This window comes from Lingula anatina, chromosome 6 (genome assembly GCF_051362555.1).
Source record: "Lingula anatina isolate TDL-2025a chromosome 6, LinAna3.0, whole genome shotgun sequence".
Lineage (NCBI taxonomy): Eukaryota > Metazoa > Brachiopoda > Lingulata > Lingulida > Lingulidae > Lingula > Lingula anatina.
In genome coordinates this window covers 3503400-3528511 of record NC_141772.1, presented here as the reverse complement: position 1 = coordinate 3528511, position 25112 = coordinate 3503400, and the positions used below count along the sequence as shown (strand labels likewise).

General features: G+C 38.1%; 2 protein-coding genes and 1 long non-coding RNA gene across 3 annotated transcripts; 1 reads left to right on the top strand and 2 right to left on the bottom strand.

The window, feature by feature from the left end:
• Window positions 1-2685: 2685 nt before the first annotated feature.
• Window positions 2686-7460, bottom strand: LOC147761013 (uncharacterized). The gene is made up of 2 exons (XR_015335310.1): window positions 4231-7460; window positions 2686-3312 (listed from the first exon to the last, which is right to left on the bottom strand). It is a non-coding gene; the product is annotated as an uncharacterized LOC147761013 (long non-coding RNA).
• A 107-nt stretch (window positions 7461-7567) lies between these two features.
• On the bottom strand, window positions 7568-9931 carry LOC147761012 (large ribosomal subunit protein eL29-like). The gene is made up of 4 exons (XM_087016336.1): window positions 9843-9931; window positions 9124-9192; window positions 8461-8525; window positions 7568-7862 (listed from the first exon to the last, which is right to left on the bottom strand). Exons 2-4 carry the CDS (start codon window positions 9158-9160, stop codon window positions 7788-7790), a joined length of 177 nt encoding a protein of 58 aa, XP_086872462.1. The 5' UTR covers window positions 9161-9192; window positions 9843-9931; the 3' UTR covers window positions 7568-7787.
• Window positions 9932-10663: 732 nt separating this feature from the next.
• LOC106167154 (sugar transporter SWEET1) lies at window positions 10664-24649 on the top strand. Its single transcript, XM_087016335.1, has 10 exons — window positions 10664-11496; window positions 12366-12613; window positions 12886-12963; window positions 13220-13343; window positions 13668-13829; window positions 14051-14173; window positions 14709-15895; window positions 16686-16809; window positions 17579-17733; window positions 18066-24649. The coding sequence occupies exons 1-7, from the start codon at window positions 11467-11469 to the stop codon at window positions 14838-14840; spliced, it is 897 nt and encodes a 298-aa protein (XP_086872461.1). The 5' UTR covers window positions 10664-11466; the 3' UTR covers window positions 14841-15895; window positions 16686-16809; window positions 17579-17733; window positions 18066-24649.
• Window positions 24650-25112: the final 463 nt, after the last annotated feature.

Below are 25112 nucleotides of genomic sequence, written 5' to 3'. Positions count from 1 at the left end.
TTGTATTCCTGACAGTAGTTCATTCCACATTTCCGTGGATTTCAATATATTATTTGTATTTCTCATTGCTATGTATAAGCACAGGCCACTCAAAGCTTTTATCGACAATTTAACACCTTTCTGTTTTGAGGTGAGAAAGTGTTCGGTATGGGGCTTAACTTCATCCCTGAACTAGGTTTTATCACAAAAATAGTTGACCACAAGTCTATGGGCTTCAATCCCATGACATCATTTTGGTTACATTGTTTTTGTTATACAGTTATGAGCTCTTAAATACAAATTTCCATTAAACAAAGGCATTATTTTGTCTTGTCAGTGATTATGATAAGATCTGAACAAGGTCTTTTAATAAAATTACTGGCAAGGTTTTGGAGTACTAAATGGTGTCATTAAAATGGCGGTGAAACGGTGTGTGTGGGTGCTTATGTAATGGAGAAATTTGAGAAACTGATTATTCAATTGTTGTCCCAAATTTCCGACATCACGTGTAAGATGACACGTGTGTAAATGTTAATTTAGTCACTGAACACTGAAGATGTATCTGTTATCCAAAAGATTGGGCATAAGGCAGTAAATAAGGAGTTTTTGGCAAAACCCTAATAGTATCCTCAACTCCAAGTGATGACACTTTGGGTTATCTTGGGTTAGCCCGTTTGGTTCAAAATCCTATATTCGGTATAATTTGGTTTGTCTCTTTGTGAGTGAGTGAGTGAGAGAGTGAGTGAGAGTGATTTTTATTTAGTTATTTATCAATTTTGTATTTTTTGTTGAGATCTGTACTTTTTTGAGATATGCAATAAAAAAAAATAATAATTTGGTTTGCTATTACAATCATGCAAGCATTTGTGCTCAAGTGGAACACAAATACATTTCTGTAACAGTAATAGCGGCACTTCAGACGGAGCAAAGAAACAGGATTTCCTTGCACCAAAGAGCAAAATCAATTTTGAATCTGTGGTCCACTGAGGGCCACTACAATATGTGCAACAGTTTCCAGTAGACTGACCTTTATGTAAATACTAATGCTTATTTGGTTCTCTCCCCCTCCCCTATCCTTTGGTATAACAAAATGGACAATAACCATCCCCTCTTTTTACTGATCACTTGAGTATATCATATAATTTTTTTATAAGGGTCATCCCCCTCTCCTCCTACGCAATGATTTTATCTACATAGAAAATGACTGGGCATATCAACATTTGCTGCGACCCTGGCATTGCCCTTGTTTTTGTACATGCAACCTTGAAGATGCACAGGTGATAATTTTCTACAGATAAACATCCATGTGTTGCCTTATTATCTTTTATATTTAGCATACAGCGGGAGATAATTATCTTTAAATTGCATTTTTTTTCCTGTAAATGCTCATAAATAAATACATATGCTTTTTATAGCTAGAGCCGAATTGAAATGACGTTGATTTTTACAAACTAGACATATTTAAACTACTAAAAGAATTACAACAATTACTAGGAGTATTAATAAATTGTCAAAAATTCTTTGACCTTTTCAAAAAATTCACTTTCGATAAATTATACAGTGCTACTTTCTTTTTTGAAACATGGCATTTCTTAAATATCGCAAAAAATAAATTAATCATGACTATACCAGTCTTATGGTATTTAATTTCCCCCACTTTTACATACAACATTTCTTTCATATCAAAGTACAAATATCAGATCACTGAAAGTCGAAAGATCACACGCGTAGAATTTCCCTAACTTTCTGTTTGACATTACTTATGTTTCAAAATGTACATAATGACTAAAATTTTAATGTGAGAATATGAATAATATTGAATTTTTCCCCTTATGTGCTGAAAAATCCAAGTTAAGAAACAGAAAAATCAGTGAAAGTATTTGAAAAACAGAGCATGCATTCATCAAACAACAGATCCATACTTAAAGGTTAAAATCAAACCTGTTATATTCACACACAAACTAAACAGAACGACTTTTTGACAACCATTTTCTTTCCCATTTTGAAGCACCAAAATCAGGGGCGGATCCCTGGGTCTTCTGGAAGATGGTCAGATTTTAAAGTTTAGATTGACGGGTATTTAATTTTTTCTGTCAAAAGATGGTCAAAAATGGAGGATGGATCGACGAAGATCTTTTGGAAGACAAAATATCTCTGGCTACACCCCTGAAAATGTACTTTTTTTTCTCAATTTTTCTCCAAACAACTCTTTCAGCCATACGATGGCCCCATCAGTCAGCGGATGTTCACTATCTTGATATCAGGCCACCACCTTAGGTTAATGATAGCCTTCACTGGGGTCCATCTTACTTGAAAGACGTCATAGTTATCATTAAGATCATTTGACTGTTTATACAAACACTGATATGACTGGACATCCTTCAGCAGATAAATATTGTTCCTCTACATCTATTAATATTTTAGAGAGAGAGAGAGAGAGAGAGAGAGAGAGAGAGAGAGAGAGAGAGAGAGAGAGAGAGAGAGAGAGAGAGAGAGAGAGAGAGAGAGATTTGACATGCATTAAAGTATTTATCATTTTTATTATTTTATTGAATTATTTTATTTATTTGCAATTGTTCCCATGACTCAATTGATCTGCAACAAAATGGTGGGGCTTCTTTTAGTGTGTTGAGAAGCAATTTCATGTGAAATGATACCTCTTTAAAAAAATTAACACTAGGAAGTTGAAGTGACTTCAACAGAAAGTCATTTAAAACATTTATTGAATTACAAATGGCATAAATCATTCAATCCAAGTACAGGGACAAGTAAAGTCTCAATTTCATTTACAATGGGCACGTATGATTATGGACATCATATCTCTCATCTTTATAATGTCACTTATATGCATGTACATTGTAATAAAAATAAAACAAAAAATTAAAAATAAACCGGATCAGGTCTGCATCATGTTACATATACGTCATAAGAAGAGGGAAATTAATATCTTCATGCAATTTCTTCTATAATTGATTAAACCACGTATTGGAATCAATAGATAAAACATAAAATGATAATATTACAAAGTTTACTGTTACGGAATGACAAAGGTATCCCTGAAGTTCGATTCTTGTGATGACGCAAGAAAGGTTTGAAAAAACACAACTCCAGCCAAAGTTTATGATGTCAGTGTGCATACCCTAACATCAATAAAATCAATACCACTCTCTATTGTAAAAAAAAAAAATAAATAAAAAAAAAATAACATGATTATATTGCCACAATCTTGATGACAATCCACTGGAATTTAGCCAGTTCACATGGGAAAGATGCCAGTTGGATTCTTGCCATGGCAGATAGTCAAACTGCCAAGGCAAGGTGCCATATGGAATCCTGTCAAGGCGAGATGCAAAGAAAAAAAACGATATTATAGTTTAATTAGTACGAACATACTTTTCTAGTACGTGCGTACTTAGGCCTTTTTCACACCAAGCGGTACACCAAGCGGTACAGACTTTACCAGTACACTTTGAGAGGTTTCAAGACGTAATTACACCACAGTGGGTTTTGCAGAGCACATTCAATACAGCGCGCTAACAGACTCGCGGATCAAATATGGCCGTCCAACTTGAATGCTTGCTGTGTGATCCCCGCCGGGTAATCTCTTCAGTTTAATAGGGAATTAAGTGGCAATATTTTAAGTCAGTGCATGGTCATATTTGATCCACAGATCTGTTAGTGCACTGTTCTGAATTGGCTCAGAATCTCAAGTTTGCTTCATACTGTTCTGGCAGAATTTGATGCATTGGCTGTTTCGAGAGTGGAGCTTCTATTAGGCGACTCTCTTAGGTAATAGCCACACTATTTAGTTGTGAATCTCTCAAAGTACATCAGTACATGTGTGCTGAGGGCATTTGTCACTAAACTGTACCACTCCATGTAGATAGAGCCTAAGAGACCATTCCCACAGATATTTAGATCGATCTATCCCCTGGGGAGTCTCACTAGATTGCTGTCAGCCTGACCGGCTTAAATGTCTGTCCCGCCTACTAAAAGCTGTAGGGGGTAATTAATTTTTGTGCGCACTCGTCTCTTGGAAGCTGACAGCAATTTAGCGTGAACCCCCAGGGAGTTAGGTCGATCCAGATGGATCACACTAAATCTGTGGAAACCCAGTCTAACCCAGTACGTACACACTGAGTTCAAATGAAACAAAGACTGTACTGATATCGAGAATGGATTCAATTTGGAGGACAGGCAGTAACAACAGTGATGTGGTCTATGTAAACCAACCCGAGTTTCTTCACGTACCTCCATCAATCCAATAGATGTGCGCATACAGAGGTGTGAAAATGAAGAAGTTGGCCCCCATTTGGCCCTAAGTGGCACTCCACAAGCACCCTGATTATATTGTTTTGCATCACTAAAATAATAAAGTTGTGGAAAGTGTGAATCATACTAAATGCAAATTATACCCCCCCCCCCCCCCCACTTTGAATTTTAAAAAAAATCTTTGGAGATTATAAACAGGACTTTGACTTCTTGAACTTTCTCTTTGTAGACAAATGAACCTCTCTTGCTAAGACATTAAACAAATTTCACTTCTGTAATATTTAGAACATGCACAGGATACAAGTGCAGGCCAGTTACTTTAGCAGATGACAAAAAGATGGCAAACAGAGATTATTTCCTTACACAATGTCATATAAGAAATGTGTGTAGGTGTTTCAGAAGGAGTTAACTTCACTTAATATTGAAATACACACTGAGTCACTCATCCGAAAACTATATGTAATATATACCTATGGTGATGTCAACACCAAATGACAAAAAGAAGGAGCGGCTGACTTTCAAGTGAGACTTGTACGCATGCAAGATACACCACGTCTTGGGGCTTTTGTTCCAAATACCGACCATGGTATAACTTTACAGATGCAGCACGATCCAGAAGGCGAATGTGATCAAAACATCATTGCAAAACACTGTTTGGGGTTTCCATATGCTGGCTTATGCTTTAGTGTCAAGATAGAGGACAATAGACTTGGGTTTGGAACAACTCGCATTCATGCATGACATGCGTATGCGAGGAATGCTACATCAGGATCTTTTGTGCTCGACATCCGCTGCGAAATACTTCAGGAAAAATGTATATCAACTACAGTGTTGACTTTTTTAAATAGAGAAAAATTATCGAATTATCAATCTTTCAGATACATCATTTTGAAAATTAATAAAAATATATTTCTCTGTAACATTGTGTTTTTTACTGTTTAGAATAGAACTATAAGGTAGCCTGCTTTTCAGTCTTGTTGCTACAACTCAACAGAAATGTCCTACTTTTAAGAATTTATCACTTAAAAAAGACAGTATCTGTAAAATACACAAATTTTCCCCACTGAAAAGACTGAATAATTTTGGTATATAACAGCTAATGAAGATAAGAAATAAATCAAATCAGGCTCATATATCATAATCTATATTAAATCTCAAGAGGATGATTGGCATGCAGAAAATATACCCTCTGTATAACATGGAAAACTGATGATCTGCCATTATCACACAGAACATATGGGAAGCAGCCAGTATATATAGAAAAAAGCTACAGTAAAGACATCCTTTTAAGGTATTCATGGGCAGTTGAGCTAAAAGCAATAAATAAATAAATAAATATACTCAATCTTTTTTTTCCTAGGGAAAAGGGACAATGGAGCAGAAGTTATGAAAAAGGTAGAACACTTTTATCAAAAGTAAAGGCTTGATTTTGGCAAAAGTCTAGTAAAAGACTTAAATTCAGACTACGAAGGAAAAAAAAGTCCAACTGGAAAATTTTGTCCTTGACAGACTTTTTAGGATAACGAGTAATCCATGTGAGTTCAAATAGGAGACATTGCTTTCCAAGTATTGTAGTAACGAGAAATGATCAGGCTATTTACATTTTTTATTTGAATGACGTGGGATATAAAAGGTGTAAATGCCCAAGGGAAGTGCCATTAAGATGTATTATATACAGGTCTGCTTCGTTTTCTGACAAATCTATTATCTATTTAAATTATTTCACACAATGTAAGATTACTTGGAAACTAATATAAGTAACTTTTATATCAATTAACAGTTAAAGTCTTAATTGACAGCCAATCTTTTTCAGTAGCTAGACCAGGATTTTTTTTTTTTTTTTTAGTACAAATATAACAAGAACATAACCGAATTCCTTTTCAATAGTTTTATGTACTAGTAGTAAATTTGTCAAATTTCTTTATTTCACTTTGAATCACTCTAAAAATGCCAACTCATCCCACCTCCCCCTCCTCAAACTCCCACACAAATGAAGCAAGCTTGCATTTTTTTTAAAGGCTTTATGGTCAAATCACATCCCATTGTGCATGGAGTACCATCCCAACTACCACAATTGGCAAGCAATCTTCCTTGGGTCACAACCAGTTAGGTTCCACGATATGCTACAACACATTCCTCAATTATTCCAAGAAATGTTGAAATCAAGTCTGTGTTTTCCTCAGTTCAGCATACCTGTTCAAAACAATACTGGCTCAGATGACAATTAACACTAAGCTATACCAAATTTTCCCTCCAAATCTAATTTTCTTCAAGAAAATAACAGTAATCTTCCGCAAGAGAATCATTGCTGGACCCACTTCTCTACTAGTACTTGGATTTGAGGTTACAAGTTCTAAAAGATCAGTTTAAAATGGCTGATCAGGCATTTTGACCACCATAGCCTGCCTGACATTTCAAAAGGAAATTGCTGACATCAGGAACTTCTGAATTTCTTTTTTACATTTTTAAGGCATGAATTTGGCAAACAGATAAGTAGCTTTGCAGGATGGACACAAAAACTGACATTTCAGAAGGGAAATTGCAGATATCAGGAACTAAAATTTGTGTGTATTTTTTCATTTTTGAGGTTTGAATTGGGCAAAATAATTAGCTTTGCAGGATAGACACAAAAACAAGTCTTTTGGACATTTTCAAACATGCCCATCATTTACCTTTATCACAGTATGTGACATGGTAAAGCTACCATCAGTTTAAGCTGCTACAGTATCAAAATCATTTTTTTTTTTTCTGATGGCGCAGCCACATCGAGCACGTCAGAAGGTCGCAGATTAAATTTTCTTCTGATATTATGCAAAGTGAGGCTATTTCTGCCACAGGTTCTATTAGATCCAGATCTCATCAATGCTCAGGAAATTACCCTAGGAAATTCTGTGGTACTTGTAGTTCTTCTGAATGTCAATGTTAAATATAGGACACGTCAATGAGTATAAGTAAAGAAAGACACTACCACGGAATTGTCCCAAATTTGATAATTGAATAATTATAACCTCCCAGGATTCTCAAACAAATTAACTTGGACTTAAAGAGTTGGTTGCCACATTTAGACTAAACATGCACTGGTCCACTAAAGCATTAGCCACTTTTTGAAAAATATTAAAAAGTTGCCAAATTTCATTTAATTCAACCACTACCGACTAAATTCTTGTTCTACATTTACACCAACTTTTGGTCTAAACGTCTTTTGTTACCCCCCCCCCCCAACACCCCACCCAGCCCCTTCTCCAGGGTATCCCGTAAGTAACACTTAAGTGTATTAGGGCTACACATAACTTACACACCAAATAACAGGAAACAGTTCAGGTTGTTACACTTAGAACCATTTATTCAGTTTTTTTTTCTTTGCCTTTCAAATTTCTTCGAACAATGGCAATCTTGATGTGTATCCATTTATGTGTATCTCTACATACACAGTGGAACAGTACACTGATGTTACCAGATCGTCAAAGTCCTTCGCCTCACAGATTATAACAAGTCCCATTTGTACAGTGTCTTTATATTACAGTCTATGGGGTGGTCTATGCCTTGGGCTTGGGGTGCTTCACGTTGTGTTTCTTGGCAAAATGCATGTTCTTCAGAAACTTTGGATCAACCTGGAAAATGAGAACAAACAACCCTTTGATTCCTCTGTTTTTATATCACCAAATATTTGTGATTGTTTGAGAATTCATATTTAAGTAATATACTGTTCATTTTAATTTCAAGTCTACTTCCACCCGTCCTTTTAAAACTATATCATTCTATTCATTTTTTTCAAAGTTGTCCTCGTGAGTTTAGAGTCAGGTATATCACAATTTAAGTTAAAAACCGGAAGAATGTCAGAAGTATGTGTAAGCATATGCATCAATAAGAAAACAAGATGAAAAACCAGGTCGTATTGCTTTGAGTGCCAACTTAACAAATCCCTTAAAAGGCATACAATGTCCTTAAACCTTTATGATTTTGTCCTGGAAATTTCAATATACCCAATCTAGAACACTAAGACTATTACTATTATTAACCCTGTTTTCCAGGTCTAAAGTCCCATTTTCACTGCTACAACACTAATTCACCAGACTACTCCACTGAGAAAGCAACTCAAAAAATAGAAACTCATAACACAAAAACAGGTTTATGGATCATTATTCTGTCAACACTTTTGGATATTATATTGGTATTTAAGTATGAAATAGTGATTTTAAAGCACTTTACCCCTTTAAGAGATGGGTATCTCTGGCGACTAGGCTTCTTGATCTTGTTACGTCTATCTTTTCGCTCTGCAAATAAAATACATAACTTCTTTAGAAATATTATCATTATCACCATATTTAAAGCAACATTCTGATTGCTAATAATTAATATGATCTTTCACATAAATTTATAATAATATTTATCTTACAACTGTGTTTGGTACACTTGAGAATAAATGAGTGAAAAAATTACAACAATATCAGTCTACTATATCAATGGCCCATATTTCTTTCTTTCTAATTATTGACATGGATACAATAGATCCAGCCTGTACCAAATCCTTTTTAACCTGGCGTCACTTTAGGGCTAAGAATCACAGCAGAAACAGTCGCAAAAATTTAATGAACAAAATTTTACTGGCCCGACTTCAGTTTGACTGTAATTGGACACATACAGGACATTTAGTGAAATGTCAGAAAAATATGACATGGGGTCTGGGAAGCCAACTAGCCCAATGAGACTTTTGGGTCCCAAAAAGTCAGACATATGCTGATAAGATGGAAAAATCTCATCTCTGCATTTAGGGCCACTGTGCATTTTAATACAACTTGTACTATTAGCTGTTCTATTAGCATAGCTTAAAGAGACTGGTACAGGACTTGTTTTCTACACGAGTCTACTTACCTTGGTTGTGAGCGGTGTGGTTCTTTGACTTTGCCATGTTGGGATGTTTGTCAACAGGGCCCCAGATATCTAGGGGGGAAAAGAATGAAAAACTGATGTTAAAAGCTGAGTCATTGCTATAAGTTTCAGTACCTGTAAAATGATGAGTGTTTTTGGATGTGATTTATTGGATTGAATGGTCTTGTCCATCTAAATAGCTCAGACAGAAAGTCAGACACTCAGGCTGTAGTGTAGCAGACTAAGATGCCCCCTTGTTCTATATACAATTTTTAGTCCACGTATTTTGCCTCTCACACTCCTATTCGCACCCTCTATATTACATGTAACTAAATGAATAAGAATGGAGTTGAATCGTTGTTAGAAATTATGCATGCTTCTAACAGTGGATAAGGTGACAAGAGCAGAGGTGTAGGGATTTCAAACGGACCGTTTGATTTTGCCAAAACGTATCTTAAAAGAAGTAAAAATTGCTTGACTTTTGGCAATGTGCGGCTCGTGCATCAAGAGGTGAGTAAAAAAAGCCACATCTGTATCTATGTTTTAAGACAGTTTTCGTAGATAGTACAATACAAACTTATGGAGATGCTTGTAGATTTTCTGCAAATTAAAATATACGGTAAAATGCTACACGGTTATATCTGAGTGTGCAGGAATTGTGGATGTTTTGTCAAATGCAAGATATCAGTGGATTTGTATCAGGCTCTAAGAACCCTGCCTACCTCTGATTTAAATATGGCCGAAGAGGTTACAAAATTATCCAATAGAGGGCAGATGCGTGGATGCGGCAAAAGAAGCTACATTCACAGCTGACAAAACTGCGGGGCGGGGGTTCTCTCACTAGGCCTATACATTTTGAAATAGACAGTGAAAACAAAAGGTCACTATGAGATTGGTCAGTTTGTATAAAGACAATTTGCATATATGGGGAAGTTCAAGCTAGTTGTTTCCTTATATGTTAAAAACAAACGGGAAAAGGAAAAGAGAGAGAGGATGCCCATCTGTTGATGAACAGGCTATGTTTCGGCTAATTAATCGACCAGAAATAATAAGTGCATTTTTCGAAATGCAAAGGTATATTAGTATTTATTCTAGTCATAAAATATTACAACCGTTCAATAAAAAATATCATCGCCTGTAGATGCACTTTTTGGGTCAGACATAAATGCAGCCACATATTAATATTCCCACGAACTGGTTCGCTTCAAAATGTTAATCATGGCATAAAAAATATTATATCCAGCTTGACAGAAAAGCTTACAATGTAGGCTGATTGTAGCTTTAAAGAGTAGACCAAGTACTTTCTTTTGAAGGCACTGTTCCATTAGACTCCTTGCTACTTGGGACTGAAATAAACCTATCCCGTTTCGTTTTTCTATTTCTACAGCAAGGGGTTCCAAGGGGCAGGTTGGAGGAGGAGATGGGGTGGTAGGGGGGGCCTATGTTGTGGGCAATGTAGAAGAGACTAAGCCCTGAGTGTCAGAGAACTGGCTGTGATATTTCAGGTGCAATGCGCGCGTGTGTGTGTGTGTGTCGAAGTCACCGAAAGTTCTTTGATATTCAAGTTACTCACACATCACACATACATATACCATATACCATATACCAACGAGCATACCACAGAGAGACATACAGCTTAGTTTGACGTCGACTTTGCCCAAATATAATGAATAAATGAATAATATTACAAATTCATTATTTGTCAATTTTATGTTACCCACGTGATATAATATTCTCTGGATAAACATTTGCCCCTATTTATACAGTTTTACTAGTATGGTAAAGTAAATTTACCACATAGCAATAGGCAGTAATAGGCAAGTATTAAATTTGGTAGACTAGCAGTACTAAAATGTCTCTCTGTCGAGCAGGTCCCATAAAAATATATATGCCACTAAAACATATATATACCGGTACTTACCGTTGCCCGAAGGTATATTATAGATCATTTTACAGAATACGGCCAAATTCCAGTAGGCCTAGTACAAAATGACATTAGGCTTACGGTAAGTCAATATAAAATTGAGAGTCTATATAATTCTATCTCGACATACCGTTATCACACTGAATAATTAATCACTTCAATGCCTGCGAGGAAAACTACAGTGTAGTTTCTGTGAAAAAAAATACAGTGCAGATAATACAGCAATTGCTGCTCAGATTGGTGCACTAATATCTGGTGTGTGTGTGTGTGCACGTTATGTTTTCACTCAATGGGTTAACAATACATTTTTACTGAACCATAAAAAAGGGATATATTCAATGGTATTCAACAATACACGACGAGGCAGCGCCTAGTATTAAACCAGTGCAGTTCAGTAAAGGGGAACGCACTGGCTCAGTAACATGGCTGGACTGAATGGGAGTCACTCGCAGGTAGGCTACGTATATGTATATACTCTCTGGTTATTTTACGGGTTAGAATAAGTGAAATTCTTCTCAAACTTTGACTATATGTTTAGCAAACCTCAAATCTTAACAGAATCTTTCAAGGCAAGTTAATCTATCCTATTTAAGTACACCCCCCCCCCCCCCATTAACAGCTAACAGTACGGATAAATCTATCGTAGTGCCCCTGACCCTCTTCTTCCCCAAATACTGGATCCGCCAGTCAAACCGGACTTGAAACTCACAGGGATCATTTCTTGACCGGAGATATCCCTGGATACTCACGCGCATTAGGAGAAAATGAACGGTGAGCAGGGCTGGAGAAGGGGGGCAGTATCCCCCTTCTGTAATACTCTGTCAAGATGTAATGAGGCCGACCGCCCTTTTATTGTAACCTCCAGTGGTAAGGGCAATGTGAAGGTGTGTGTGTGTGTGTGTGTGTGTGTGTGTGTGTGTGTTGGGAGTGCGGTGAGCTGGAACCGGGTACAGCATATCTAATACCGTTTCTTTAAAATACTAGGCATTTTCATGAATTATAAGAAACGGAAGCCCCCCCAGGGCCGTAGCCTGAGCAATATGCCAGGGGGGGGGGCAGTAAGCGGACACGAGGGGGCGAAGCCCCCGAGGGGGGAGGGGGTGTCCCCCAACCAGTGTGGAAAATTCTAAATCCCAGGGGGGGCAGCTGCCCCCCCTGCCCCCCCGGAGGCTACGGCCCTGCCCCCACCCCACGCCCACACTCGCGTGTGCTTCTCGTAGCCAATCTATAATGTTCGATTCGCACCTGCCATAAAGGTATTTCGTTGATTTTTCACTCGATATCCCGCCTAAGTCTCATTATTCTTTATTATTGATTTCAGGGTAATATCAATAGTAACGATTCTTTGGCGACGCATAATCACGTGAGACAACCACGAGACGCGCACGTGCAAGACACCGCCTTTAAAAACGACCCTACTGCGCTGTACGACCATCAACTTGAACTCCCACCAGGGGGAGCTGCGGGAGACAGTCTTGTCACGGCCCCAGAATCTGAAGGGGACGTTCTCTTTATGCTTGTCGCTTGGCTCGTGGCGATATGTACCTTTGTATTGTTTCTTACTGGAGCGTAAGTGCTATATTATAAATGCATTTCATACATATAACACAAATGCCATTCAGATAAGATTGAAAGCGAAGTTCTTTTCGTTCAGCTAAAAAAAAAAAGGAACGCACACCTTGCACAGTTTTGTTTTATTGAATAGCGAGTAAGATAAAAAAAGATACAGAATCTTCGTAGAATTTTTTTAGTTGCGGAGAGTCATAAATTACTTCATGTTTATATCCTTGCTCAAGTAAATGCACATTGTACCTCTTCATGATTTTATTGTCTCTTTTCAGATTAACATGTTGGAAGATCATGAAAACAAGATCGACACAAGACTGTGCCTTCTTGCCAATGTTAGCTGTTTACGTCAAGTTAGTTAACTTTTTAGCTTATGAGGGATAGATTTTTATTTAATACCTCTAAAATAAAACCCCTAAAATAAAAGTACCTGGCCTCATAAACAATCAATCAAAACATTTCATATTAATGATGCTTTTAACGATAACACTTTTTGCCTGCAGAAATAAAACAAGGGGACGATCGATGCTGAAAAAGAAGGGGTTGTTTTCGTGCCTATAAAGCTATTTTTATTATCTAACTATTTATTTATTTATTTATTTATCCCAGCACGCTCTCCTGGATGTTTTACGGCAAGTTGACCAACGACCGCCTAATGGTGGCTGTGTATATTTGGGGCCTGATATGCCAGAGCGTATATATAACTGTATATTATGTTTATACACATAGCACGGTGAGTACATGAAAATTTTAATTACCTGATATACATGTATATATATGTTAGTTTAGAAATCACGTAGACTATTTAGCTATAATCCTTGAGACTATTACAGTAACCTTCTTCTTATCTCAAAGTAGGGAAAGAGCTAGGCAAGCCTTCATCAGTCAGACTATTTGTATGTGGGCCGTTCTAAATTCTTTAAAAAATTCAATGTGATCCATGTCTATGACACAATGATACTGTTACTGTTAATTAATACCAGTAACCTACTCCCTTGCTTTCTTTCTCTGCCTTGAATTTAACGTGTCTTACAATGTCACAGGTATTCTATTTCAGGATTTAGTGCAAAAACAAATACTATCTACAGTGATAGTGTGTCTTCTAGCATGGACATACTACAGGCACTACGCCATTACTTTGAAGCTCCAAGTCTTCTACTCAGGTAGCGCCTGCGTGGCGACAAGCATTTTAGCTGATGCCTCGCCCTTCATTTCCATGGTAAGCATTTGAGGTCTAAAATATGTGGTAAAAATCCCTATTTTTAGCAAAAATGTGGAAAGTTTTTTCTCATTAAAAAATTCCAGATTTAAGTCATTTCAGGTTGAAACACCAAACCAATTTAAAGTTGAATTAAATAAAATGGTGTGTAGCGGCAAAAGCAATGAAAATAAGCGAAGGAGAGTAATATGTTATATATATATATTTTTACTTGAATTCAGATGGAGGTGATAACAAGTAAGAGCACGGCCTGTCTCTCCTCCTTCTCTCAGTCCTGCCTGAGTCTCTTGGTCTCTCTGGAGTGGCTGCTCTACGGGATTCTGGCCGAGGATATGGCTCTACAGGTAATGGATAAATGGAACTATAGAAAAGCACTCAGAGAACGCAGAACTCCGCAAAGACAAATAATTAACTATTCATTAACCATTAATTAACTTATGGATCATCATCAAAATCTAATCACTTTTAAGTTAGCCAAAAAAAAAAAAAAAAAAGTCAATAAATTTTTATGCAAGTCTGGTGGCAGGCAAATGGAGGTGAAAATATAACATCCCTGGCGGAGGTAACAAATAAATAAATAAATAATGATGTGTGTTTGGATATGAAAAGATGGATAGATTAAAGTTATAGAGAATAACTGAATGGACATTTAAGTTGACGTGTAGGAGGTCACACATTCACGACCTTCAGTATTCGGAAGGCCGATCGCTAAAAAAAAAAAAAAAAAAAAAAAAAAAAAAAAAAACGCCTGAACAATTCTTCTGACCGTATAATCGTTCTTTTATAGTTTTATCTTTCTTAGTAAACAATGTTAAATGCAAAGGCGTTTGATTTCGATGTTTACATAATCACTTAAATTTATTTTCTTATTTTTTCCAGATTACGTACCTAATTGGTGTTATTCTGAACGGTACCCTAGTCGGGCTTTACTTCATTTATCCCAAGGAAAAAGTTTCAACTGAGCAAGAACTTTATCACAGAGACAACAGAGACAGCAACAGCAACACATGATAAATAATTCTTATGTAACCTGCTTCTAGTTCCATTTACACAACGAACTCTGAGCCGTGATCGACACAAATTGTTCACGATTCAAGCAATATTGTCGGAAAGATAAAAGAGATGTATTGCATTATAGCATTATTCAAATAATGTGCGATCAAGTTAATTAATTAAATGCTTTATTTACCTCAGGGCTGATCTCCTGAAATGTTAAATTAAAACATGGCGGTTTAAATATACTGGGGTATCCATGTATATAACTGGCTAGTAATGTAGAACTAAATCATGATCCTTCAATTAGAATGGTAAAAAAAAAAAAAAAAAAAAAAAAAAAAACTTACCCAGGAGTTGCAGGAAGGGATTGAACAATGATTCGCGAGTGGGAAAATCTTTTCTTTTTTTCGAAAAACTTTTGATTTGGCGTGGAAATTTAATGTGACGAGAATGAACAAAAGACAATGAAATTAAAATTAAATTATGCTCAAGTGCATACGCTGCATCAAATACGGTAGATATACGAATTCAGATATCATATACTTTCCATGATTATTTTCCATTGAATTGTAACAAAACAAATACTGCGAAGCCTCACCCTACTGCAGGGGGTACACATTATAAAATAAATCAGATAGAAAAAAACAATGGTGTGCATCCTTTCTAAATATTGTTGGGAAAAAACTGGCTTCATATGAAGCTATCTGATAATGACTTCTCGACACTTTTTTTTTTTCTAATTTTGCTACTGTACTGAGGGGGAACGAACAATGGCTTCTGTCGGCTTTTGGGGTCCATAGATCCGGTCCTCCAATCAGCTTCTTGCATGGCAACCACTTTTCGGCTGTACATATGTTATCAGCTACGTCACAACATCTATGGTAATCTTGTTATAAAAACCCGTCTACTTGTTGCAACTGACATAAGAACAGTTCTCCCTCTCTGCATGCAGTGGTGTGACTGGTTCTCTGTCACTTGAGTCCCCTTTGTGGACAGGGAGGAGTAAACGTGGAATTTGCTCGCGTGGCCAAACTTCAAGAGGCCTAGAGAGACCGCATTGTAAAAATATGGTAAGTAACTATGTTTATACTTCTGCTTGTGCGTGTGTTTTTTATTCACCTATTTTTGACAGGTGGCGGTGGACAAGAAAGAACTTTTTAATGATATCGGTAAAACGCTGCGCGTCACCTGCCTCGCACGTGCATGCATGCTTACATAATTGCACGCTCTTGGGCCTTGGTTAGATCAAGATTTTAGATACCTATCACAGGGTTCAACTTCAAATGACGCATAAACGCACGTTAGATACTCTTGGGACACGTACTTGACCGTACATAAAAAACGAGTGGCAACGAATCTGGCAACGAATATCAGGGCTTCGTTGCAAACTTTGCCCATGAATATTCAGTTAAAAAGATGAAGAAAAACGAGAAAATGAGAATGAAGAACAGTTGATATTTTCGCAGACAACAGATCATTATGTGAAGTCGAGAAGTACCTTATATGGGCTAAAAAAAGTCGGAAAAAAAGTTGATTACTGATCCGCTATTATTCATTTCTTTTTCTACCTCTGCCAATCTATAGTGGCCTTCTCCCCATTTACATTAGATCCCACTGCTTAAGTATAATGAGGACATGTCAATCAACTCAGTTACTCTACAAAAAATCCTCGCTCCTTATTCACTCGTGGCTATCAATTACTAACATTACACTTGTTATTTATTTTTATTAGGGTTGTATTAGAGTTTACTAGTATGCATTCACCATAAAACTAAAAGAAACTGACAATATTTTGATCATCAGTAAAATTTGAGTCAATAAAATTTGACATATTGAAACAAAGAGAAATTAATATTCCAGATGGTCGTGTGGAGCGATGATCTAAATGGTTGCCTGGCAACGAGTGTCACTGATAAACGGGATAAAGACTGACCAAAAGCTGAACAAACATGGCCACCTGGATAGTTTGTTTGCCTTGATTAATGTAAGTTTATTACATGTATTTTATGAGTAAAATTTATCGCCGAGGGCAATAAACACGCCATTTTTACTTTGAAATCGGAATTCCTTTGTCTTTTGTGCAATAAAGATTAAAAAGAGTAAATCGTTTCTAGAGACTAACACCCCATTCTCATAGATTAGATCGACCTACATTGGATCGACCTAACTCCCTGGGGGTTCACGCTAAATAGCTGTCAGCCGGGCGGACACGAAAGTTAATTACCCCTTAAAGCTTGTAGTAGGCGGGGACGGACACTTAAGGGGGATTATCTGACAGTAATCTAGTGAGACTCCCCGCGGTGATAGATCGATCTAAAAGTTGTGAGAACAGAGCCTAAGGGCTCTCATTCCCAATCATACTCTCGTTCTACGTAGATCGATCCAACTCCGCGGGGACTCTCGCTGAATGCAATCAGATTAACATGCCTTCTCTTGTTTCCAACGTGCTCGTATAATCACCAGCTTTTCTGTTTTCTACTCAATGGCAGGATCACACATTCGGTGGCTACTGCCCCAGCCAAAGTCCTAGATGTTTTTTCGATTATTTTGATCCATTTGATCCACCTCAGTAGTTAAGGTCATTTAAAGAATTTTGAAGTCTCCTGATAATATCAATATATTGGAAATTTGGATTTCGACGTCCTGTGACACTTAACCATATACATGGATATAATCACATGCCTTTTCACATTTGGCGGTATAGTTTTTGTATCACAAAAAGTTGTATAAATTAAAACTTTATATATTTCCAGATAGAGATTATCAATAATAAAAGTTATTTTGGGAAGACCAAAGAGAAACTAATTAGCAATCGCACAAGAGAATGGAGCCTACCAAAGTTTGTCCCCATGGAGATGAAAATGCTGTGCAAGCGTCACTCACTATTTGACCTGTATCCACTGTAGAGGTAATTTGCCTTGTTCAATGATTTTCATTTATTGACTTCGGAAAAATGAGATTGAAATTTATATTGACATCACTATCAGTTTTAGAGTAGAGTTTGAGCATGAATAAGCGTGGAACAGAAAATTTTGAATAGCCATATTTCTATTCTATTTATCATGTGCTCCTTGACTCGTTTTTCTTCTGGATAATTTGTTTGAAGAATTTTATCGCTAAAATCGAGTCGCTCTAGATGCTAGTGTAATAAATTAAAGGTAAACGTTATGAATAAAAGAGAATTACTTTCTCGCTAATTCTGTAATCCCGCTTCTGAAATTAGTTTAAATATTTTTTTAGGAAAATGAACATTCAAAATTCGTTGGAGATGAACGATGCATGTGTCGGTGAAAAGAGAGGACCTCCCTCAGACAGAAACACAATGCAGTTGAAGAAGATCAGACAGAAAGCACCTTTGTTAATCCCGTAGAATGCCGGATAATCAGATGAGAGTTAACTGACTCAAAGTACCAACACGTATTTCGAAGCTGACGAAAGAATTCTATGCACCAGCAGCAAGGGCAGAGACGAGGAGGCTTGGTTCTCACAATCTTCAGGGTAATTACAATTTTCAGAGCTAGGTACACGTTAAGTTCTGTAGTAAGGCGAACAACTTTTGCAGGGCTTGTTTTTTCCACTTTCCTTGTATTTATTGATTTTTTTATGAAAACTCAAATAATTGTGCAAGATAACTGGGAGATTCAATTTGTGCCTTGCAGTATGGTGAAAACAATCAAGCTTGAAGATGTTACACCATTTCTCACATTTACGTAACCAGTACAGGTGCTCCATTATGTTGTAAACTTTGGAGGTACTCTAGGGCAGTGGTCCAGGGGGTAGGGTGGGTGGGGCAGTTTTTTTTTTTTTTTTTTTTCAAGTATCTGGATTCGAGAAATTCTAGTGGGTTTCTCTAACAAAAACATCATGTTTATCATGTTAGTCATGTGTATTATGTTTTAACCATTTCATTTAGAAACCACCTTGTCGTGTAATAACATACAGACGCCAAATGGGTCTGAATGTTTGTCCATAAAAAAACCTGCTCCCGCTCTGCAACACATGATCAGAGAGGTTTGTTGAAACAATATAGCGTGTCATTTTTCTACGAATCCAGATGGAGATAAGGCCTAGTGACCGTGCAAAAATTTGCTATGAATCAAATTAAAAAATATACTCGAAATACGGACACCGTTGAATACTTTTATTTTGGATAACGCGTAAATATTACCTTCCAAGTTTGTGGTCAAAATAGTTACGTGTAAATCGGTATGAGGAAATCCAAAGCTGACAACAATAACTAGTTTCAATCATTTAATGTTCTATCGTCGCTTCCTCCGGTACATTCAGATGTTATGTTGAATATCGTGACGGGGGCTTCTACGTGTGATAAAAGCGCGTCACTGTAAAGTTATGAACAACTCTCTTTTTCCTGTGAAAGGAATTTTATTTTGCTCATACGGACTACATCAAGTTGAAGATGTGACCCTTCAGTCTTTCCTTTCTATAGCTCGGATACGCTTCTATTTTCCCGACTCGCCGACCTGTCATCGATGATAACGAGGTGAGGACGACGCTGGCGCACCAGGTCGGTCATCTCCTTTAGCATGACCGTGTTCACTGTCGCCATAGGGCGATATCGGACCATATCCGCTCCTTTGTAGTCCCTCACCGGGCTTTCCTCAGCATCTTTATGATGGACCATGTTCTTCAGCATAGTGGCTGCTAATATCAAAACTTCCATAATAATATAATCCTTAATGTTTATAGTTCGTCATTCCAGGTCAGGAAGATCATCTTCTTCATCCCTGCGGGAATCAGTCTGCTCCGGAGGGAATCGGTCCGTATGCCTCTTCTTCTGATTCTGATTCCTCATCAGCTCCGACTGGGTGTTTATATGGGACTAGAGGCGTATTGTCCTCGGCATCCCAGTCAGAGTCCGATGAGTAGACCAATCTTTGGGCTCGTCTGGGTGGTAGTATTTGGGCCTCCTGCCTGGCAAGGGACATCAAGTTGTCACCGACGGCATCCCGAATTAATTCCGCATATCAGGCTTGTCTGCGATGGGTGTTCGTCATTCTTATAAAAATGTACTGCCAAGTCTCGTATAAAGGTTGTGTGACGGGGGCTTCTATGTGTGATAAAAGCGCGTCACTGTAAAGGGGGGAAGGGGGCTTTTGGGCAATGTTGTTGAAATAAAAGAAAAAGAAATCAATGTTTGGTAAGAAGGTAAATCATGCGGAAAATAAAACAATAATGACAACCACAGTCTTTCGTGAAAATTGCATCTAGTCCCTTAGGCTTTCTTCAATTCAGATCTGGAAGATCATCAGCGTTATCGTCATCATCTTCCATCCCCGCAGGGATGAGTTTTGCTCCGGGGGGGATAGGTTCGTAGCTCTCGTCATCTTCCGATGCTGACTCCTCATCGGCTCCGACTGGGTGTTTATATGGGACAATGGGTGTATTGTCCTCAGCATCCCAGTCAGAGTCCGATGAGTAAACCAGTCTCTGGGCGCTTCTTCTTGGTGTTGGGGACCGCAGGGTTTCACTGGCGGCACTTTGAATGATGGCAGCATATCTTGCCTGTCTTTGTGATAGGCGTTCGTCGTTGCCGTAGAAATGCACTTCCAAGACATTGGTGAAGGTGGCGGCCCTGTCCAGCTGCTCTCTTATGCCTAGATAGCTGCTGGAACTGCACAAGTGAATGCGGGTTCGATGGCCTGGCATTGGATCACTCATGCCCTGTTGAAATAGAAATATGAGGCCCAAAAGGTCACCAACCGCCTCGTCTGGTCTTGGCATATTATCTCTTCCCAGGAATTGGGCTGTTGATTGGGGCATCCAATCATCTACAATTAGCAGATTTGGTCTTCTCTGGCGTACCAAATTGACCATGTCGTAGAGGTTTTCTGTATTTACTAAGGTGGTCATGGGGCGGTATCTGACGAGATCCGCGCCCTCAAAGTCGCTGTCTCTGTCCAGTTCCATTCAGCTTTAGTATAGCGGCGGCTAGTATCAACACTTCCGTGATGAACAACTCCCTTTTTCCTGTGAAAGGAATTTTATTTTGCTCATACGGACTACAGCAAGTTGAAGATGTGACCCCGATGTCTCTCCCTCATTCTCTCTTTTCTGTGGCTCGGATACGCTTCTATTTTCCCGATTCGCCGACCAGTCATCGATGATAACGAGGTGAGGACGACGCTGGGCACCAGGTCGGTCATCTTCTTTAGCATGACCTTGTTCACTATCGCCATAGGATCATTTTCTTCAGCACAGTGGCTGCTTGTATGAGAACTTCCATGATGATTATGTCTGGTTAAATGGTATCTGCGTGAGATGAATGAACGGTGCTTTAAAATTACGTATTGCATCAATATACTAGAGATATGACTACATTAGTAAATTGATGAGGTATCATTTAGATATAACTTCTCAGTGAAATAATAACTTGCATTGGAATACGTCTTGTGGACATCTGTGCTCTGATCTAAGTCGGCTGGTTTAATTACAGCTGTCATTTTGCTGTCATTTTGCTGTCATTTCAACTACATATAGAAACTTAAGTAAATGTTTAATAGTTTGAAAATACAACATTGATAATAATATGTCTAACTAATTATCCTTCTCATCGGAGAAGTTCTTTGTCATCAGTCCTTGATATTACATCGACATCATTCATTGCATTTAACAATTTGCTTTGTGCAATTGGTCTGGTAACATTTTCTCAAAACTACCCTGGTTCATTCAGTAGCAATAATCTTAATCTTTACGTCAACACAAGATCAAGCATCTGAGTGTTCTTTTGTTTGTAGGGTTTATACCTCTCAAAAAGGCGTGTGTGGGTGGGAAGGGGGTATGGTGGCAAATTTGTAGAAAAAAATCAATGGTGGTGGCGAAAAGTTAGGAGGAAAATAAAATAAGAACAATAATGGTAATAATAGTCTTTTCCTTCAAAAGCTGACATAGTCCCCCATGTTTATAGTTCGTTATTCCAGGTCAGGAAGATCATCTTCTTCCATCCCTCCGGGAATTAGTCTTGCTCCGGAGGGAATCGGGCTGCATGCCTCTTCTTCTGTTTCTGATTCCTCATCGGCTCCGACTGGGTGTTTATATGGGACTAGAGGCGTATTGTCCTCGGCATCCCAGTCAGAGTAGACCAATCTTTGGGCTCGTCTGGGTGGTTGTCTTGGGGCGTCCTGCCTGGAAAGCGACATCAGGTTGTCACCGGCGGCAACCCGAATTATTTCCGCATATCGGGCTTAATTGCCTCTGCGATGGGTGCTGTCTATCTTGTAAAAATGTACTGCCAAGTCTCGGGTAAAGGTTTTGGCTCTCTGGAGCTGCTCCCTAATGTCTGGATACGTGTTAGAACAGCATAGGTAAATGCGGGTGGTTTGGCCTGGTACCGGGGCACTCATATTTTGGTGGAAGATAAACATGAGGCCTAAGAGGTCACCAACTGCTTTCTCTGGTCTGGGCATACAGTCCCGTCCGAGGAATTCAGCTGTCGACTGGGGTATCCAATCGTCTATTATAAGTAGGTTGGGCCGTTTCTGGCGCACTAAGTCGACAAGGTCTGTTAGATATTCTGTATTGACCATGATGGTCATGGGGCGGTATCTGACCAGATCCGCGCCCTCAAAACCTTTCTCTCTTCCAAGTCCCGTATCAATGTAATGAAGCATATGCTTCAGTATAGCGACGGCTAATATCAACTCTTCCATGATGATCACGTTTGTGTGAAGGGGTATCTGCTGGAGATGAATGATCTTTGGTAGAAGTTGGGATTTTACCCAAAAAAAATCTGAGGTCAGGACAAAGGCACTTCAGAAAATAATCCGAAGAAGCCGTTTATGGATTCTAATTGTCCTGGATAAAGCCCTTTTTGGTTGATATGTCTTTGGCCTACTAGGTCAGTCAGATCTGCCAAGTATTTTCGTTGGTACTCGTCTTTCTTTCTGTCAATATTTTAATGTTTTTTCTTTCTATCAGTATTTTAATCTTGCCAATACTTAAATTTTGATTTGACTGAAACTGGTCATTTCCTGCAATCGCGGAAGTGCTGGCTAAACATCCCCTGACAATCAATTCTTCCGCCATTCTTTGATCCTTGTCCGGAATCGCGCAAATAGATATGCATGTAATTTAGAAATGGGCTCGAAATACGGAAACCGTTAGTTCGGATAACGCGATAATATTACCTACCAGGTTCGTGGTCAAAATAGTTACGTGTAAATCGCTATGAAGAAATCCAACGCTGACAACAATAACCAGTTTCAATCATTTAATATTCTGTGACGGGGGCTTTTACGGATGATAAAAGCGCGTTACTGTATAGTTATGAACAACTCTCTTTTTCTGTGAAAGGAATTTTATTTTGCTCATACGGACTACATCAAGTTGAAGATGTGACCCCTCAGTCTCTCCTTTCTAAAGCTGGGATACGCTTCTATTTTCCAGACTCGCCGACCAGTCATCGATGATAATGAGGTGAGAACGACGCTGGCGCACCAGGTCGGTCATCTCCTTTAGCATGACCGGTTGACTATCGCCATAGGGCGATACCGGACCATGTCCGCTCCTTCGAAGTCTCTCACCGAGCTTTCCTCCCCATCCATATGATGGATCATGTTCTTCAGCATAGTGGCTGCTAATATCAAAATTTCCATAATGATGGGCGATACCGGATCACGTCCGCTCATCGAAGTCCCTAACCCAGCTTTCCTCAGCATCTTCATGTTCTTCAGCATAGTGGCTGCTTATATAAAAACTTCCATAATGATGGCGTAAATTCGATCTGCGAAAGATGAATGAATTGTGCTCGAAAAGTCAGTTTGTTCTTCCGGCAAATTTAACCCTCGCTGATTTGCGTCTCTTTATGCTCTATAATCTTGCACGGGCTGAGCCTGTTTTTGGCGGCGTTGAAATAAATTGGACACAGTAGCCCATTTTGTCCCCGAAAAGTGTCATTTAATCTTATGCATCTTGCACCTCACAAGTCTTATGTTCAAACTTGTAGACTTTTGTAAAAGTCGGGTTTTAATAAGCAGGTTTGCGACTGTGTGATTTTATTTGCTTTAGCAGTAGGATACCCAGTAGTAATGTAAGAATGTAAAGAGAATTAAATCATCCACCCGAATTCTAATTTTCAGATAAGCGTATGCATGTTTTGAGTGTGTTCATTACATTTGGCGTCTGCATGTTTCACAGCTTTGCTGTCTTTTCATATAAGAATGTATCTCATCTTGTAGTGTCATGTATCGTAAAATGGATACATGAGAATGGACATATGTATCGTCCGAAAAAAAAAAAAATACGAATTTTGTTTTGTGTATTTGTGTAGGAGCACCGGCGGTCCGCCCTTGCTCTGTTTGTGAGATGAAGGTCAGTGCTTTCCAAGGTATTCCTTATTTTACTTGAGTATTGGTTTGGTCTTATTATTATATTATGTAATATTGTTTAAATTATCGACTAAGTGCCGATACAATAATACTTTACTCAAAATATGGTCCTATAACGTAATAATTAATACTCGTGCGTGAAGGTATGTGTGTAATAGACATACTTTCTGATGTATTATCTGATAACGAGCGAGTTACCTGTAAAATAAGGTAATTGATGTTATCATAATTTGATTCACTCCAGAGCATAATGATATGACTAATGGACTTAGAAAAGATAAATGTGCTAATTAAACATTGAATCGCAATTTGTAGTTAATTGTATTGTTAGAATACGTCACTTGTTCATCGAGTTAAGAGAATATAGTCTATGCATTGTAAGTTCCAATTGTACTATCAACCATGGTTTGTCTCGCATTTTCATTTGAATTATTATTTTTTTCATATTAAGTGAAATAAAGACAAATATTTTAAGAAAGAGGAGCAGCGTTATTTATATGGGGTGACTTCGTACACCAGAATGCTTGTCTTTATCTTCTTTCTACGTCCAAGAAGCTTTATTCACAAAGAAATAAGCTTTGGCTGTAAAGTTCTGAAGTTTTTTTGGGGGGATCGGTTTGCCTTCAATGCATGTAATGTAAAACACGCCTGAATGTTTTCTGGCCACTACTGACCATCACAATTTGGTTTAAAAATTCAGTAAAAAGACCTATAAAAAATGAAAGGCAACTCAAGTATACGTTGTATACTAAACTTAGTAATTGACTTTAGACTATGCATTACTCGTATGTCAAAAGCGAGTTGCGTCCTTTCTACGCAATGAACTGACTATCTTTGTTGAAATTACTTTTTATTGTACTATCAAACTGCAAAGATTACACCCCGGACTATATGCGAAAGATGGGTCTTAAAATTGTTTTAAACGAATAATTACTCATATTGT

What these genes read in the sequence shown, in the direction of transcription:
- LOC147761012 (XM_087016336.1), bottom strand. Translation starts at nt 9,160, where the DNA reads ATGGCAAAGTCAAAGAACCACACCGCTCACAACCAAG. An exon ending in CCACACCGCTCACAACCAAG is followed by an intron (nt 8,526 to 9,123) that starts GTAAGTAGACTC and finishes TTTTATTTGCAG; the next exon opens with AGCGAAAAGATAGACGTAAC. An exon ending in GATACCCATCTCTTAAAGGG is followed by an intron (nt 7,863 to 8,460) that starts GTAAAGTGCTTT and finishes CTCATTTTCCAG; the next exon opens with GTTGATCCAAAGTTTCTGAA.
- LOC106167154 (XM_087016335.1), top strand. Translation starts at nt 11,467, where the DNA reads ATGGCTGGACTGAATGGGAGTCACTCGCAG. An exon ending in ATGTTTATACACATAGCACG is followed by an intron (nt 13,344 to 13,667) that starts GTGAGTACATGA and finishes ATTCTATTTCAG; the next exon opens with GATTTAGTGCAAAAACAAAT. An exon ending in CCTCGCCCTTCATTTCCATG is followed by an intron (nt 13,830 to 14,050) that starts GTAAGCATTTGA and finishes ACTTGAATTCAG; the next exon opens with ATGGAGGTGATAACAAGTAA.